Source organism: Staurois parvus, unplaced genomic scaffold, assembly GCF_062004578.1.
Source record: "Staurois parvus isolate SC_StPar_1 unplaced genomic scaffold, SC_StPar_1.0 ptg000449l, whole genome shotgun sequence".
Lineage (NCBI taxonomy): Eukaryota > Metazoa > Chordata > Amphibia > Anura > Ranidae > Staurois > Staurois parvus.
This window is the reverse complement of record NW_028318245.1, coordinates 2,184,938-2,203,960: the sequence shown is the minus strand read 5'-3', so window position 1 is coordinate 2,203,960 and position 19,023 is coordinate 2,184,938. Positions and strand designations below refer to the sequence as shown.

General features: G+C 44.1%; 2 protein-coding genes across 2 annotated transcripts in view; both read left to right on the top strand.

The window, feature by feature from the left end:
* Positions 1-4,541: 4,541 nt before the first annotated feature.
* The window catches only part of LOC149453282 (uncharacterized), a 70,338-nt gene continuing 55,856 nt past the window's right edge, over positions 4,542-19,023 (top strand). Inside the window, exons 1-3 of the mRNA XM_089688621.1 lie at positions 4,542-5,446; positions 5,793-5,957; positions 6,044-6,229. Coding sequence (XP_089544747.1) covers positions 5,369-5,446; positions 5,793-5,957; positions 6,044-6,229 — 429 coding nt within the window. The 5' untranslated portion in view covers positions 4,542-5,368. The remainder of the gene's footprint in view (positions 5,447-5,792; positions 5,958-6,043; positions 6,230-19,023) is intronic.
* On the top strand, positions 6,289-9,234 carry LOC149453286 (uncharacterized). The gene is made up of 3 exons (XM_089688479.1): positions 6,289-6,381; positions 6,498-6,639; positions 7,723-9,234. Exons 2-3 carry the CDS (start codon positions 6,576-6,578, stop codon positions 9,102-9,104), a joined length of 1,446 nt encoding a protein of 481 aa, XP_089544605.1. The 5' UTR covers positions 6,289-6,381; positions 6,498-6,575; the 3' UTR covers positions 9,105-9,234.

Genomic DNA, 19,023 nt, shown 5'->3' with positions numbered 1-19,023 from the left:
GTATTGGCCCCGCCCTCCAAATCAGGTGATTCAGGAGCTCAGTGACTCCAAGCGCGGTCCCTTGATAGGTGGTCACCTGTGCAATAAGTCCATCCGTGACATTTCCTGGCTACTAAATATTCCACGCTCAACTGTTAGTGGGATTATAACAAAGTGGAAGCAACTGGGAACAACAGCCACTCAGCCACCAAGTGGTAGGCCACGTCACATGACAGGACGGGGTCAGTGCATACTGAAGCGCACAGTGCGCAGAAGTCGCCAACTGTCTGCAGAGTCAATAGCTAAAAACCTCCAAACTTGGTGTGGCCTTCAGATGAGCCCAACAACAGTGCATAGAGAGCTTCATGGAATGGGTTTCCATGGCTGAGCAGCTGCATCCAAGCCTTCCATCACCAAGTGCAATGCAAAGCGTCGGATGCCATGGTGTAAAGCACGCCGCCACTGGACTCTAGAGCAGAGGAGACGTGTTCTCTGGGATGACCAATCACACTTCCCTGTCTGGCAATCCGATGGATGTGTCTGGGTTTGGTGGTTACCAGGAGAACGGTACTTGCCTGACTGCATTGTGCCAAATGTAAAGTTTAGTGGAGGGGGGATTATGGTGTGGGGTTGTTTTTCAGGGGTTGGGCTTGGCCCCCTAGTTCCAGTGAAGGGAACTCTTAACCATTTCAATACCGGGCAATTTTACACCTTCCTGCCCAGGCCATTTTTCACGTTTCAGCGCTCTTACACTTTGAATGACAATTGCGCTGTCATACAACATTGTACCCAAACTAAAATTTTATCATTTTCTTCACACAACTAGAGCTTTCTTTTGGTGGTATTTAATCACCGCTGGGTTTTTATTTTTTGCTAAATTAACAAAAAAAGATCAAAAATGTTGAAAAAAAAACCACGTTTTTCTTTGTTTCTGTTATAAAAGTTTACAAATAAATAATTGTTCTTCATAAATTTAGGCCGAGATGTATTCTGCTACATGTCTTTGGTGAAAATAACCCAAATTAGGATGTATTATTTAGTCTGTAGGAAAGTTATAGAGTTCACAAACTATGGGATAGATCTGAATATTGATCAATCCTGAAGTACTGACAGCCAATCTAATTTCTTGAGGTCCAAGAATGTCAGAACAGTACAGATATCCCCCAAATGTCGGGACGGTACAGATATCCCCCCAAATGTCAGGACGGTACAGATACCCCCCAAATGTCAGGACGGTACAGATATCCCCCAAATGACCCCTTTCTGCAGAGTAGACAGTCCGATGTACTTCATAAGAGGAATGGCGAGTTTTTTGAAGTTTTATTTTTTTTGTCATCATTTTTCGGAAAATGAAAAAATTAAAAAAATTATTTTCACTATTTTTTTTTTACATACTGTCACCAGTGCAGTACAGCGTCATCATATAACTGGCATGGCGGTGAACAGGGACACTGACTGGTGACAGTATGAATATATATATATATATATATTTTATTTATTATTTTAAATTTTTTATTACATTTTTTTTTTTAAGATTTTTTTTTTCATATTTTACTATGACCAAAGTAGTACAATGTTACTCTAATAACATTGTACTACTTTGGGGAAGTGATCAGTATCCCTCCTCTCGGGCGGCCGCCCCAAAAGTCAGGACTCTGCAGCTAGCCCAGCAATGGGCAAACTACGGCCCGGCGGACCTTTTAATCCGGCCCGCGGAGCGTGGCAAACATTGGCTGTCAGGATGTAGGCGGGGCAGCCAGGATGTAGGTGGGGCAGCGTGACGAACTTCTCTCCTCTCCTCTCACAGTCCGCCCTGAAGACCGGAACGGCACGGGAACACGGTAAGAGGAACGCGCGGAGCAAAGGTAAGTGAATTGACACAATATGGGGAATGACTTACTATAGGGGGGATGAATTACTATAGGGGGGATGAATTACTATAGGGGGGATGAATTACTATATGGGGGATGAATTACTATGGGGGATGAATTACTATAGGGGGGATGAATTACTATAGGGGGGATGAATTACTATATGGGGGATTAATTACTATGGGGGATGAATTACTATATGGGGGATGAATTACTATAGGGGGGATGAATTACTATATGGGGGATTAATTACTATGGGGGATGAATTACTATATGGGGGATGAATTACTATAGGGGGGATGAATTACTATATGGGGGATGAATTACTATGGGGGATGAATTACTATATGGGGGATGAATTACTGTGGGGGATGAATTACTATATGGGGGATGAATTACTATATGGGAGATGAATTACTATGGGGGATGAATTACTATGGGGGATGAATTACTATATGAGGGGTTGAATTACTATATGGGGGATGAATTACTATGGGGGATGAATTACTATATGGGGGATAAATTACTATGGGGGATGAATTACTATATGGGGGATGAATTACTATGGGGGATGAATTACTATGGGGGATGAATTACTATATGGGGGATGAATTACTATATGGGGGATAAATTACTATATGGGGGATGAATTACTATATGGGGGATGAATTACTATATGGGGGATGAATTACTATGGGGGATGAATTACTATATGGGGGATGAATTACTATAGGGGGGATGAATTACTATATGGGGGATGAATTACTATAGGGGGATGAATTACTATATGGGGGATGAATTACTATGGGGGATGAATTACTATATGGGGGATGAATTACTATGGGGGATGAATTACTATATGGGGGATGAATTACTATAGGGGGGATGAATTACTATATGGGGGATGAATTACTATGGGGGATGAATTACTATATGGGGGATGAATTACTATGGGGGATGAATTACTATATGGGGGATGAATTACTATGGGGGATGAATTACTATATGGGGGATGTATTTTCAGTTTTAAAAATGTGGCTCTCAAAGTAAATTTCAATCGTGGTTTTGGCGAGATTTGGCTCAGTTGAAAAAAAAGGTTGCCCACCACTGGCTTATAGCAATAGAATTATTTTGCTATAAGCAAGCATTTATCTTAATGAAATCGATTCATTCGGGTTTTTTTTTTTTTTTTTTTTTTTTTTGTGCTTAGCTGTGATTTGGCCACAGCTAATCACATGACATGTGCATGTGACCTGCTGTGACCATTCACAGCTAGGCACTAGTATACAATGGATGGCATGAATGAAGCCATCCATTGTATACAACTGTCATGTGACCTGCTGTGATTGGTCACATGGTACCAGCAACGGGAGCCGGTACTCAGATCTGTCATCGGCCGTGTCCGAGGTACACGGCCGGTGACAGATTGCGCCGCTGTGCGGCTCTGCAACCGCGCAAACTGTGCATGTGCGGGAGCACGCCAAATGGCGTGCACCCGGAAAGCTAAAGCGCTTTTGATGCCGCCAAACAGCTATAGGCCGGGCGGCTAATGGTTAAGGCGACATTTTGGACAATTTCATGCTCCCAACTTTGTGGGAAGAGTTTGGGGATGGCCCCTTCCTGTCCCAACATGACTGCGCACCAGTGCACAAAGCAAGGTCCATAGACATGGAGGAGCCAGTTTGGGGTGGAGGAACTTGACTGGCCTGCACAGAGACCTGACCTCAACCCCATAGAACACCTTTGGGATGAATTAGAGCAGAGACTGTGAGCCAGGCCTCCTCCCCCGACATCAGTGCCTGACCTGACAAATGTGCTTCTGGAAGAATGGTCCAACCTTCCCATAGACACCCTCCTAAACCTTGTGGACGGCCTTCCCAGAAGAGTTGAAGCTGTTATAGCTGAAAGGGCGGGGCCAACTCAATATTGAACCCTACGGACTAAGACTGGGGGGCCATTAAAGGTCATGTGCGTGGAAAGGCCGGAGACCCAATACTGCGGGCAATATAATGTATATATAACTCAGGGGTAAAATATACACAAAAATAGGAAAGCACTAAAACGTAGTCAAAGTACTAATAAACCAACCTGCATTTCTCTTTCAATAATTTTTGTTAAAGTGTTTCATTTTAAACAAGTGTATAAGTAGACGTGGAGTAACAACAATCATAGATCCCATAGGGGAGGCGTTGCAGCCAGCTTCAATGTCTAAAATATTCCACAAGGTGCTGATCTCAGTTATCAATGGACCACAGAGACAGGAAGTGATGTCATATACAGACAAGAACTTCCGGGTGAGAGGCGAGTCAGGAGGAAGCTGAGAGGAGACATTGCTGGAACTGGCAGCAGAGGAGGTAATAGGATCTTATTTTGTATTTACACCCAGTAACCCTCCCGTCATGTCAGTCCTCTTCCTCCATCGTCATGTCTGCCCACATCTTCCATAGTCACCTTGATATTTTTCTGGTTTATAGACCGGATACATCCTAAATATAGAACCATTTATCCAACCGTCCATCCGGAGCCTCTGGTTTATAGACCGGATACATCCTAAATATAGAACCATTTATCCAACCGTCCATCCAGAGCCTCTGGTTTATAGACCGGATACATCCTAAATATAGAACCATTTATCCAACCGTCCATCCGGAGCCTCTGGTTTATAGACCGGATACGTCCTAAATATAGAGCCATTTATCCAACCGTCCATCCAGAGCCTCTGGTTTATAGACCGGATACGTCCTAAATATAGAACCATTTATCCAACCGTCCATCCGGAGCCTCTGGTTTATAGACCGGATACATCCTAAATATAGAACCATTTATCCATTTTATTTGTCTTTGGATTCCCGGCTCTCATTAATATGATGGCACCATGGCTTCTCTGGAGTCGGAGATATGGAGGAAGGAGATCGAAAAACAGTTCAAGTTGAGCTCCATTATTTGGAGTCAGATCTGTTCAGTCCCTTATTCCTCCTCAGTTGTCCCTCTCTTTGGTCTGGTGTGTGGTCCATCATAAAAGCTGTACTATTCATCTACACGAAACCTTTTATCCATCCATGCTAAAAAGTGTCCCTCAGACAGTTGGAAGGTCGGGTAGAAGTCCTAATCAGGGAAGAAGGAATGAAACATCCCGACAGTACATAGAATAATGGATGAAGCTCCTGATTCTCGTGCTGTGATGGAAGTAATGCTGCAATTCTGTACCTCACGGTGTAATGGTGGAGGATTGTTGGTTCCCTTTGGTCTCTCACCATAGGAAACGGGCTTCAAGGAGCCCATAAACCATTTGACATGCCTGGTTCAAGTAGTTCTTAAAAGGTAATCTTTGGTTTTCTTTCAGATCATTGAAATATGAGGCCTGCTATATGGTATACCAAGAGGTCCAAGATGAACCTATGAGTACTATAGAGGACCACTGTGGAGACATTCTTCATCCCAGTATAGTGGAAATATTGAGCAATTTATTCTTTTGTTCATGGAATGAGAGTCCTGTTTAGATCACCAAATCAATAAGGATGAACCAGGACCAAAGCCAAGTAACTGAGAGGATATTGGACCTCACCCTGGAGATCATCTACCTGCTGACCGGAGAGGTGAGGTGGATTCTGGGAAGTCACATGATATCACTCTTATCTCTATTAATAAAACACAGACCTGACTGGAGAGGTGAGGAGGATTCTGGGAGGTCACATGACGTCACTCTCATCTCTAATAATAAAACACAGACCTGACCAGAGAGGTGAGGAGGATTCTGGGAGGTCACATGACGTCACTCTCATCTCTAATAATAAAACACAGACCTGACCGGATAGGTGAGGAGGATTCTGGGAGGTCACATGACATCACTCCTATCTCTATTAAAACGCAGACCTGACCGGAGAGGCGAGGAGGATTCTGGGAAGTCTGTAGAGATAATTGTTACATTTTCTCTTTATACAGGATTATAAAGTAGTGAAGAAAACATCGAATGAACCATTTACACCAAACGGTTATGTTAACAGGGCATCACCCATCACAACGCCTCCACCTCACTGCCTGAAGACAAACTTTGGAAAGAAAATCCTAGAAGTCACCCAGAAGATCATTGATCTGCTGACAGGAGAGGTGAGCAGTGCCGGGAATTCTGGGACATTCTCCAGTAACAGACAAGGGATGTGTCTGGATGGTGACTGTATCATTGTGTGTGTCAGGTTCCTATAAGGTGTCAGGGTGTCACTGTCTATTTCTCCATGGAGGAGTGGGAGTATTTAGAAGGACACAAGGACCTCTACAAGGACGTCATGATGGACAATCAGCCGCCCCTCACATCACCGGGTAAGAGGAGACTTTATTGTAAAGGAGAGAGCAGTACGGAGGATCCACCTAGATCCCCCATCATCTGATAAACACATAGAAACAATGGATTCAGTCAGTGTGTGTGTTTCCTACAGATGGATCCAGTCATGGGAATGTACCAGAGAGATGTCCTTGTCCTCTGTATTCCCAGGATTCCACACAGGAAGGTCACACCATCCCTCACCATCATCAGGTAGGTGGAACTGAGGAACTAGAACTCCATGAACTTTAATGTATTCTAACTGTATATGACATTTTTCTATGTAATTTCCTGTTCTTTTCTTTACAAATCTACTCTTTGGAATTCAGGATAAAGAACTTAAAGACATCAAAGTTGAAGTTAAAGAAGAAGAAGAAGAGACGTTGGTGAGTGGAGATCAGCAGTCTATGGAGGAGGGGGAGATGATTATGGAAAGTAAACCGGAGGAATCTTCTCTACATATGGACACAAGTAAGTCATAAACACTAAATGTAGAAACAGTTCACATTTCAATTGTACTTCTATGAGTATAAAAATGTGTATTTACATTATTATCACACGGGTTGAAATATAAGATATGTCCATGGAACTCACCTAAAAAATCCAAATCCCACAACTGATCCAGAGAAGAGCAGAAAAGCCACATAAAGTTTGGCCCAATTTTCTTTACGATAAAAGAATTCTTTCCTGATCCTACAATGGCAATCCGATAACTCGCTAGATAAACATTCTACAATGAATCTTCCTACAAATATTAGAATCACTTCAAATCAGCTAGAACAAGACTATTCCTCATTGGGTCCATCTTTTTCGTCCAGATAACGTCATGTTCCCAACAAATGAGGAGGAGATACTGTACACCATATGAAAGGTCCATCTCCATTCCTCAATATAACATCACGTTCCCAACAAATGAGGAGGAGATACTGGACACCATATGAAAGGTCCATCTCCATTCCTCAATATAACGTCACGTTCCCAACAAATGAGGAGGAGATACTGGACACCATATGAAAGGTCCATCTCCATCCCTCAATATAACGTCATGTTCCCAACAAATGAGGAGATACTGGACACCATATGGAAGGTCCATCTCCATTCCTCAATATAACGTCATGTTCCCAACAAATGAGGAGGAGATACTGGACACCATATGAAAGGTCCATCTCCATTCCTCAATATAACGTCATGTTCCCAACAAATGAGGAGATACTGGACACCATACGGAAGGTCCATCTCCATTCCTCAATATAACGTCATGTTCCCAACAAATGAGGAGGAGATACTGGACACCATATGAAAGGTCCATCTCCATTCCTCAATATAACGTCATGTTCCCAACAAATGAGGAGGAGATACTGGACACCATATGAAAGGTCCATCTCCATTCCTCAATATAATGTCATGTTCCCAACAAATGAGGAGGAGATACTGGACACCATATGGAAGGTCCATCTCCATTCCTCAATATAATGTCATGGTCCTGACCACACATGTATGATTTTAGTGGAAGGCTTTAGGACCTCACACACGTATTTATGAATTATTTTCCAGCAGGTGGACTCTATACCTGGAGCATCTCTGAGGGACGTCTTCTGTTATCCCCAGGTTATGATGTGAAATCTGATGACACGGCTCAGCTCTTTCCAGAAGAAGACGTCATCACTCAGAACACACAGCTATCAACGGATCCCTCCAATCTTCCGGAATCATCCGATCAATTCCATACTGTGACTCCAGATACACATGGAAGATCTCACAGTGTGGAGCGATCAGCAGATCCATCTAATTCCAAGGAATTTCCCCTCAGCCATGAAAGAGTTTCCACAGGACAGCGTTCCTTGCCATGTTTGGTGTGCGGGAAATCTTTCTCTAAAAGCGGGGACCTTCTTAGACATCACCGAACTCACACAGGCGAGCGTCCTTATTCCTGTTCAGAGTGTGGGAAATGTTTTACTGAGAAAGGAAACCTCCTTACACACCAGAAAATTCACACGGGTGAGCGTCCTTATTCATGCCCAGAGTGCGGGAAATGTTTTATTCAGAAAGGAGACCTTCTTACACACCAGAGAATTCACACGGGTGAGCGTCCTTATTCATGCCCAGAGTGCGGGAAATGCTTTATTCGAAAAGGAAAACTTCTTGTTCACCAAAGAACTCACACAGGCGAGCGTCCCTATTCATGTCCAGAGTGCGGGAAATGCTTTATTCAAAAAAGTAAACTTGATACACATCAGAAAACTCACACAGGCGAGCGTCCCTTTTCCTGCCTGGAGTGCGGGAAATGTTTCAGTCAGAAAGTAAACCTTCTTACACACCAGAGATGTCACACTGGCGAGCGTCCCTTTTCATGTGCAGAGTGCGGGAAAGGTTTCACTGACAAAAAAGTACTTCAAGTACACCAAAGAATTCACACCGGGGAACGTCCTTATCCGTGTGCGGAGTGTGGGGAATGTTTTATTCGGGTAGAAAAACTTCATAAACATCAGAGAATTCACATAGTCGAGAATCCCTATTCGTGTTCTGAGTGCGGGAAATGTTTCGCCAAGAAAGGAGACCTTCGTGCGCACCAGAAAACTCATACTGCCGGGTGTCCTTATTCATGTTCAGAGTGCGGGAAGTGTTTCACTACAAAAGGAAGCCTTCTCACACACTCCAAAATTCACACTGGTGAGCGACCCTATTCATGTTCAGAGTGCGGGAAATGTTTCACTGCAAAAGGTAGCCTTCTTACACACCAGAGAATTCACACGGGCGAGCGCCCTTTTTTATGCCCAAAGTGCGGAAAATGTTTTAGTCAGAGGTCCAGCCTTCTTAGACACCAGAGAAGTCACAGAGATGAGCGTCCCTATCCATGTTCAGAGTGTGGGAAATGTTTCACTGAGAAAGAACAACTTCAGAGACACCAGAACTTTCACACAGCAGATAGACCTTAGTCATGTCCAAAGTGCGGGAAATGTTTCAGTGAGAAAGAATAATTTCACAAAACAAACTGATCTTAGTTACAGTCAGGTCCATAAATATTGGGACATTTACACAATTCTAAAATTTTTGGCTCTGTACACCACCACAATGGATTTGAAATGAAACAAACAAGATGTGCTTTAACTGCAGACTGTCAGCTTTAATTTGAGGGTATTTACATCCAAATCAGGTGAATGGTGTAGGAATTACAACAGTTTGCATATGTGCCTCCCACTTGTTAAGGGACCAAAAGTAATGGGACAATTGGCTTCTCAGCTGTTCCATGGCCAGATTAGAGTTTGCCAAACGACATGTAAAAAAGCCTTCACAGTTCTGGAACAACATCCTATGGACAGATGAGACCAAGATCAACTTGTACCAGAGTGATGGGAAGAGAAGAGTATGGAGAAGGAAAGGAACTGCTCATGATCCTAAGTATACCACCTCATCAGTGAAGCATGGTGGTGGTAGTGTCATGGCGTGGGCATGTATGGCTGCCAATGGAACTGGTTCTCTTGTATTTATTGATGATGTGACTGCTGACAAAAGCAGCAGGATGAATTCTGAAGTGTTTCGGGCAATATTATCTGCTCATATTCAGCCAGATGCTTCAGAACTCATTGGACGCCGCTTCACAGTGCAGATGGACAATGACCCAAAGCATACTGCAAAAGCAACCAAAGAGTTTTTTAAGGGAAAGAAGTGGAATGTTATGCAATGGTCAAGTCAATCACCTGACCTGAATCCGATTGAGCATGCATTTCACTTGCTGAAGACAAAACTGAAGGGAAAATGCCCCAAGAACAAGCAGGAACTGAAGACAGTTGCAGTAGAGGCCTGGCAGAGCATCACCAGGGATGAAACCCAGCGTCTGGTGATGTCTATGCGTTCCAGACTTCAGGCTGTAATTGACTGCAAAGGATTTGCAACCAAGTATTAAACAGTGAAAGTTTGATTTATGATTATTATTCTGTCCCATTACTTTTGGTCCCTTAACAAGTGGGAGGCACATATGCAAACTGTTGTAATTCCTACACCGTTCACCTGATTTGGATGTAAATACCCTCAAATTAAAGCTGACAGTCTGCAGTTAAAGCACATCTTGTTCGTTTCATTTCAAATCCATTGTGGTGGTGTATAGAGCCAAAAATGTTAGAATTGTGTTGATGTCCTAATATTTATGGACCTGACTGTATGTCCAGAGTGTGGGAAATGTTTCACTGAGATTGTAAACAGACCTTAGTCATGTGGGAAATGTTTCACAGCCTTGTTTAGGCTCCAGGAAAGGAGCCATTTGTATCTCCAGAGTGTGGGAAATTTTTTAGTTGGGAAGAAAGCCCTGCCTAAGCTGCAGGAAAGGAGGCACTGGTATCTCCATAGTGTGGGAAATGTTTTACTTGAAAAGAAAGCCTTGCCTAGGCTCCAGGAAAGGAGACATTTGTATCTCCAGAGTGTGGGAAATGTTTTACTTGGAAAGAAAGCCTTGCCTAGGCTCTAGGAAAGGAGACATTTGTATCTTCAGAGTGTGGGAAATGTTTTACTTCAAAGAAAGCCTTGCCTAGGGTCCAGGAAAGGAGACATTTGTATCTTCAGAGTGTCGGAAATTTTTTAGTTGGGAAGAAAGCCCTGCCTAAGCTCCAGGAAAGGAGGCACTGGTATCTCCAGAGTGAGGGAAATGTTTTACTTGGAAAGAAAGCCTTGCCTAGGCTCCAGGAAAGGAGACTGGTTTCTCCAGAGTGTGGGAAATGTTGTTTTTGGAAAGAATGCCTTACCTAGGCTCCAGGAAAGAAGAGTGTGGGAAATGTTTTACACCCATTGTGGAAACTGTGAGAAGGAGGTGGGCAGCAGAGATGGGTAACATACTGACTATTATGGCAATACACGTACATCCCTACACGTGTGCGGGCATCAGACAAGCAATGACAAGAAAGTGCAGGAAAACATCCAACCCAACAAAGACTTGTCATCTATCGATGGACCTTTTCATACATTCTATTGGCTGCTGCACATCGTTTCTCTTTTTTTTTTTCTTTTTGTGCTTGACTGAAGGATCTGGGCTTTCATTGGTCCAGCCGATGTATAAATCATTTGGTGTCATTTCTCCAGTTGTAGAAGGTTTTCTGTCCGTCCACTTTAGGTTTTTATCTTTTGTCAATCGGTTACTTTCATTTTTCTAAAATAAACCTGAAAAAAAAATTCTGCTCCGAGTCCATTTTTTTTTGTAAAAGGATTAGGGAGTTGAGGATCTCTATCCGTGTTCAGAGTGTGGGAAACGTTTCACCGAGAAAGAAGGAGAATTCGTGCAACACCATAAAACTGATTCTCGACGCCCTATTTTTTTTTTTTTAACTGGTTCCCCGCCAACCTAGAGCAGAACTGCTGCAGGGTGGAAATCACAAATATATACGTGAATTTGTATTTACGGGTAGGGGGCACGCGTGCGCACACTGACACGTGCACCGCCCTGCCCGCACTACCATTGGCAGCTACAGCTGTCGATCACCAAGTCCCGGAAGGAGATTCCCCATCGGCACCCAGCGATCGGTAAGGAACACTGACAGGGGAGAGGTCTGTATGTAAACAACACGGGTCTCTCCCCTGTCAACGAAGACATGCTGCTTTGTATCTCTCTGCACAGTAGCATGTCTCCCAGCACACAGTTAACCCTTTGATGTCCCCAGATGTTAACCCCGTCCTGCCCAGTGCCATTAGTACAGTGTCGGCGCTGTTTATTAACACTGATCACTGTATTGGTGTCACTGGGGGTGCCAGTGACACCAAGTTAGTTAGGTTCCCCCCCCCCCCCCCCAAATGTTAATCCCTTCCTGCCCAGTGCCATTAGTACAGTGTCAGTGCTTTTTATAAACACCGATCACTGTATTGGTGTCACTGGGGATATCAGTGACACCAAGTTATGCAGGCCATAGACGGGTCGTTTATCGGCCAAATTTTCGTCCGAACGCATAATCGGCCGACATTCACGCCGTCAGTGGGGCAATGCCGTCGGCCGTTTTTCACAGATCTTCTCGTTTCTTTTTATCGGTTATGCTGGAAAAGCCACGAAAAACGGCAGTTTTTCATAAGCATTGGTGGCAGCAACGAGCAACAATTCGGCTGATAAACGGCCCGTCTATGTACAGCCCTACTCCCCCCCCCCCCCCCAGATGTTAACCCCTTCCTGCCCAGTGCCATTAGCACTGATCACTGTATTGGTGTCACTGGGGATGTCAGTGACACCAAGTTAGTTCCTAACCCCAGATGTTAACCCCTTCCTGCCCAGTGCCATTAGCACTGATCACTGTATTGGTGTCACTGGGGATGTCAGTGACACCAAGTTAGTTCCTCCCCCAGATGTTAACCCCTTCCTGCCCAGTGCCATTAGTACAGTGTCAGCGCTTTTTATAAACGCTGATCACTGTATTGGTGTCACTGGGGATGTCAGTGACACCAAGTTAGTTCCTCCCCCAGATGTTAACCCCTTCTTGCCCAGTGCCATTAGTACAGTGTCAGCGCTTTTTATTAGCACTGATCACAGTATTGGGGTCACTGGAGATGTCAGTGACACCAAGTCAGTTCCCGTCCAGTGTCAGAATGCCCGCCGCAGTCCCGCTATAAGTCGCTGATCGCCACCATTACTAATATATATATATATATAAAACAAATAAATCCCAGTATCTATCCCGCCATTTGTAGACGATACAACTTTCACGTAAAAAGAAATTTCCACGTATCGGGATTTTTTTTTTTAGCAAAGACACAGAGCGGGATACATTTTGACTGAAATTTATGACGAAATTTGATTTTTTTACATTTTTTTTTTACCGGACGTTTTTAATCCGTTTCAAAAATCCAAAATGTTTTTTCTTCTCAAAATTGTCGGACTTGTTTTTTTATAGCGCAAAGAATTAAAACCGCACAGGCGATCGAAAACCGCCGAAAGAAAGCTCAACTCGTGGGGACAATAGGACATAACTTTAATTTGGGTGCGGCGTTGCACGACAGCGCAATCGTCAGGGAAAGTAAAGCAGCGCCGTAACGCAAAAAATGGCCCGGTCAGGAAGGGGGGGGGGGAATCCTCTGGAGGGGGAGGGGTTAATAAAATCATCTTCGATGGTTGGTGATTGGCATGTGACCAGTTCATGGAGAGTCCTCCATTGGTGGTTTCTTGTTGACACGGAGGCCCTGATTTACTATTGTGCCTGGGCGCATTTCCGTGGGCGAACGTCTATTTTCTAGTGGCGACCGTCTACTTTTACACTGCAAAGAGATTTACTAAAGAGAAGCGTCAACAAGTAGACGCCAAATCGAATTTACTAACCAGACACAGACCAGGAATCAGACTCACAAAGCAGACTTGCTAAGAGGCACATCTAACACCATGAAAAATCACTGCAGAGACATGTTCACATTGAAATTTGCTTTGCCAAATATCAGGACTTCACTTAAACAATATCTGCTATTTCCAAAAAAATGTAAAATGTGTTAAAAATAGTTTTTTTTAAGCAAGTCGACACAGTGAAGAACTAGACGCTTGTGCAGCTTATTTGTCCGATATAACTGAGCATGTGCAGAACACATTTTAGACGTCCTCTGTGGGCGTTTGCTTTTTAGCCACTGTTCAATAGTAAATCTCACTGTGGATTCCTCTGACAGCCGGCACTCGGTCGCATCTACTGTGTTTAATAAACAGCACTCGGCATATCTTTATGTATTCTAATTTGATTTCCTTAGTTCTAGTGATTCTATTTTTGTTTCTTATCCTTTATAATTATTTCTGTAATGATTTTACTTATTTCGAAGGTCTAGATAATATTTATTTTGACAGCTGAATGTAAAAATAAAGGTCTGCAATAAAAAAACTGCGTGGGGTCCCCCCTCCCATCTATACCAAGCCCTTCAGGTCTCGTATGGATATTAAGGGGTAACTCCACGCAGAAATTAAAGAAAAAACAGCGTGGAGTCCCCCCCAAAATCCATAACAGACCCTTATCCGAGCATGCAGCCCGGCAGGTCAGGAGGGGGGGGACAAGCGAGCACCGATACCGTATTTTTCGCTCCATAAGACGCACCTGACCATAAGACGCACCTAGGTTTTAGAGGCGAAAAACAGGAAAAAAAAATTCTGAACCAATGGACTGCAGACATAGTACAGGAGATGACCAGAGACTGCGGACACAGTACAGGAGATGACCAGAGACTGCGGACACAGTACAGGAGATGACCAGAGACTGCGGACACAGTACAGGAGATGACCAGAGACTGCGGACATAGTACAGGGGATGACCAGAGACTGCGGACATAGTACAGGGGATGACCAGAGTCTGCGGACACAGTACAGGAGATGACCAGAGACTGCGGACACAGTACAGGAGATGACCAGAGACTGCGGACACAGTACAGGAGATGACCAGAGACTGCGGACACAGTACAGGAGATGACCAGAGACTGCGGACACAGTACAGGAGATGACCAGAGACTGCGGACATAGTACAGGGGATGACCAGAGACTGCGGACATAGTACAGGGGATGACCAGAGTCTGCGGACACGGTACAGGGGATGACCAGAGTCTGCGGACACGGTACAGGAGATGACCGGAGACTGCGGACACGGTACAGGAGATGACCGGAGACTGCGGACACGGTACAGGAGATGACCGGAGACTGCGGACACGGTACAGGAGATGACCGGAGACTGCGGACACGGTACAGGAGATGACCGGAGACTGCGGACACAGTACAGGAGATGACCAGGGACTGCGGACACAGTACAGGAGATGACCAGGGACTGCGGACACAGTACAGGGGATGACCAGAGACTGAGGAAACAGTACAGGAGATGACCAGAGACTGCGGACACAGTGCAGGAGATGACCAGAGACTGCAGACACGGTACAGGAGATGACCAGAGACTGCGGACACGGTACAGGAGATGACCAGAGACTGCAGACACGTTACAGGAGATGACCAGAGACTGCGGACATGGTACAGGAGATGACCAGAGACTGCGGACATGGTACAGGAGATGACCAGAGACTGCGGACACGGTACAGGAGATGACCAGAGACTGCGGACATAGTAAATAATGGTAAATGGTAGCCCCAGTAGTAATTCCCTGCGCACCACCTGGGATCCCTCGGCCCACGTTCTGGACCCCACAGATGAGCTGCCCAATATATAACTTACGGCCCTCCACTAGTGATTCTGCGAACGCCACTGAGGACTCCAGGGATCTGTCGAGCGGGAATTGACGTCATCAGCGGGCACACAGAGAAGGAAAGCCCAAATCTCACGAGATCTCGGACGTCGCAAGATTTGGGCTCTCCTTCCTGCGCCAGCTGATGATGTCAAGAGATCGCTGGAGTCCTCAGTAGCTTTCAGGGAATCACTACCGGGGGCCGTAAGTTATATATTTGGGTAGCTCACCTGTGGGGCCGTTTCAGTCCGGAACGCGGGCCGCAATTGGCCCGTGGGCCGGACTTTGGACATGCCTGTTCTAGTTGAATGTAGCACAGTGGCTAAATGGTTAGCACTTCCACCTGACAGTACTAGAGTCGTTGGTTCGAATCCCAACCATGGCACCTCCTGCCTGGCGTTTGCATGTTCTCCCTGTGCCTGTTTCCTCCCACACTTTAAAGACATGCTGGTAGGTTAATTGGATCCTGTCAAAATTGGCCCTAGTATATGTATGAATGTAAGTTAGGGACCTTAGTACGCCCCTTGAGGGTTTGGGTCTGATGTGAATTTACCACATATATATATGTAAAGCGCAGCATAGATTGACAGCACTATATAAGTATCTGAAATAAATAAATGTACTAGCACCCCTAACACTTACTTTTTTGCTAGCTATATAATATGCCCAAATCTTCCTTGTTAGAGTGCACATATGCAAGTATGTCCAAACTAACAAGCCAAAAGCCCCCTTTTGCACCAAGACATGTTATGTACCAATGAATAGGTCATGTTCAATGTCCAGCTAGCTATTCTTTTTCTACAATCCTCTTAACAGTAATAAATTGGGCCCCCAATTTATGTTGACTTTGGGCCTTTACTGGCAAATATATATTTGCCAATGTCATATACACAGTAGAGCTGCAAGCATACATTCACCAATGTCATATACACAGTAGAGCTGCAAACATACATTCACCAATGTCATATACACAGTAGAGCTGCAAGCATACATTCGCCAAATCCACAATAGAACTGCAAACATATATTTGCGAATGTCATATACAAAATGGAACCGCATGTAAAATTGCTATGGTGCACAAATAAACTCCACGAACGCTGTTGGAGGTGTTAGAGCAGCTGTCATACCGGAAATACGCCATGACGTTAGCTGAAGGACGTTTGCACACACCCGGAAGTGATAGTGGGGAGTGTTAGTGGATGGGAGTGTAGTTAGGAGAGTTTAGTGGTAATTTGCAAGTCTATTTTTTAGTTTTGTTAATTGTTCTTTTGTGGAATTCCAGACCACATCTGGACATGGCGAGATCACTGTTCTCCACCGAGGAGCTGATCCTCATTTGCAGGGGAAACATTACTAATAATTGTATTTTCAGTTGAAAACATGTCCAATTCCTAGATCCATTGAGGTACATAGCAGAGGTTCAAGGTTCTTCCTAATTATACAGGTGGCACAGACACAAGCATACACCCAGGGCTACTGTTAGATATCATGGGGGCCCGTACAGCATACCTGACAGCCCCCCACCACCAGAGAAAATATTCAAATTATATTTATGGTAAAAATACACTAAAAACATTATTAATGGACATAATCCCAACCATATTCCTGTGAAATCTAAATGATAAAACTGTACTGAGTTCATAAAGCTGTGTGTAATTGAGGTCTTGGGGCTCATTCACATGGGTGCTGTGGCCTGTAGAGTGGGAATCAGTGGTTTGTTTTTGTGGCTATCGCCGTTTGCAGGCAACCTATGTTACACAATGGAAATGCTGCAGGTCATAATTTGACAAGCATATGGGTGCAGGTATACAGCCCTGAACACAGACAGTGAGCATTCAGGGCCACTTCCCCACACCTTCACACCTGTCAGATGACAACCTGTGTTCATACAGCTGCTGTGTCCCCATAGTGTAACATGTGGCTCCAGTCACATGAACAACCCCCTCATTCATGCTGTACAGGATGGAGGACCTGTGTGAATGGGGCATTTTTTAATTTTTTTTCCTTAAGCTCATTAATTTCAATGGGCTGCCTAACGTGTGGGAACATGCAGAAATACTGCAGGCATGTTATTGTAGTGTGTTGCACGTAACCGCACAGTAGTGTGGTGCCATGCGTTTTGGTGGCTGTGAATGCATCTGTGTTTACTAGACATGTGGAGGTACCTGTGCACATCTGCAGAGGGCATTGCATTTCTTTGCTGTGCTGGCCAGTGCACACTATAGAAACAGTCTAGATGTGTTCCAGATGTGTTTTTGCATGCACTTTTTTGATGCATGTTTAGCGTGTTCCAGAGCATTTTGGATGCGTTTTTGATGTGTTCCACTGCATTTTGGATGCGTTTTTTGTGTGTTCCAGTGCATTTTGGATGTGTTTTGGATGGGATACATAGATTTGCAGATGGAACAGGTGATGACAGGGGGGGTGGGGGAGGGGACAGGTTGTATAAGGAGAGAGGTTTAAGAGCTCATTCACGCTTGACTTTATTTCTAACTCTTGCCAAACGCCCCTATAGTGTTTGACAGGCGTTTGGGAAGCGTTTTTAACGCTCCTCAAATGCTCCCCAAATGCCCTCTGTGCGGTTTTGAGGCATGTGATAAGCATTTACCAAGCGTTAAAACTGCACCAAAAATGCCTGTAATGAAGTTAAATGGTATTGACGCTCCGAAAATGCCTCGCAACCACACCGCAAACTTCTGCCAGGCATTTGAGGAGTGGCACCATAGACTTGAATGTGAGGCTTCAACTCCTCCTGACTGGACATGAGGTGCCAGTTTTGCTGTGATGCAATGCTAACGCTTCAGTGTGAACAGCACTGTGTGCTTCCCAAACGCCTGTCTGATGCCTGCTGACAAAGCTAGTGTGAAAGCAGCCTTAGAGAAGATAAAGTTGTAATGAGATATAAACAGAAGGAAAATTGAAAATTTCAAACTGGTCAGAAGAACAGGACGCAGGTAAGATTCACTCCCTTTCCACTTTCTAGTCAGTAGCAAAAATCTTAATGAATTGATCTATATTTCTGGCACTGACAGAACCATGAAAATTGATCTCCATATTTTGGGCATTCACAAATGTCAAGGAGCTTACAATCTAATGCAGGCCATAGATGGGTCAAAAATCGGTGAGTGTACACCCATCCCACACTACTGTCCGTCACAGATAAACCATACGTGCCATTCATAGGCACTCTCTGAGTTGGTACTCTCACACGAATGACATTCCATTATTCAGGAATGCTTATATGAACTTTTTTAGCACCATTTACCAGTTTACATCATTATTGCAATTATTTGCACTTTTTTGATTTTACATGCGTTTATGATTGATAACATGCATTTATAGCGCTGCACTATTACTTTAACATAGAATAGTTACATGATTAAAGAGAAGGAAGATATATCATTATATTGGGAAATTAGAACTAGACATTCCCAATTATTTGAGATATAAGTGTGAAAATGTTTGACATTTGAAAATAGAATGTATGACATTCATTAGGAAATGCATTAGTTGTCTGATCATTTTGGAGAAACAGCAACCCAAAAAAAAAAATATAGGTGTACTTTTACTTTAAATTATAAGTATTCTCATATGCAAACACAAAAACGCCAGCGGGACAAAGCCTGTGGTTGTGTGCCACCTAGCCAGCATATCCGGTATTGGACCTAAAAATGTGCCAGACGCGATTCCACATTTA

Excerpts from the sequence above, each read along its gene's own strand:
- LOC149453286 (XM_089688479.1), top strand. The coding sequence starts at position 6,576 with ATGGAGGAGGGGGAGATGATTATGGAAAGTAAACCGGAGGAATCTTCT. Across the intron at positions 6,640-7,722 it reads TTCTCTACATATGGACACAA|CAGGTGGACTCTATACCTGG; the intron begins GTAAGTCATAAA and ends ATTATTTTCCAG.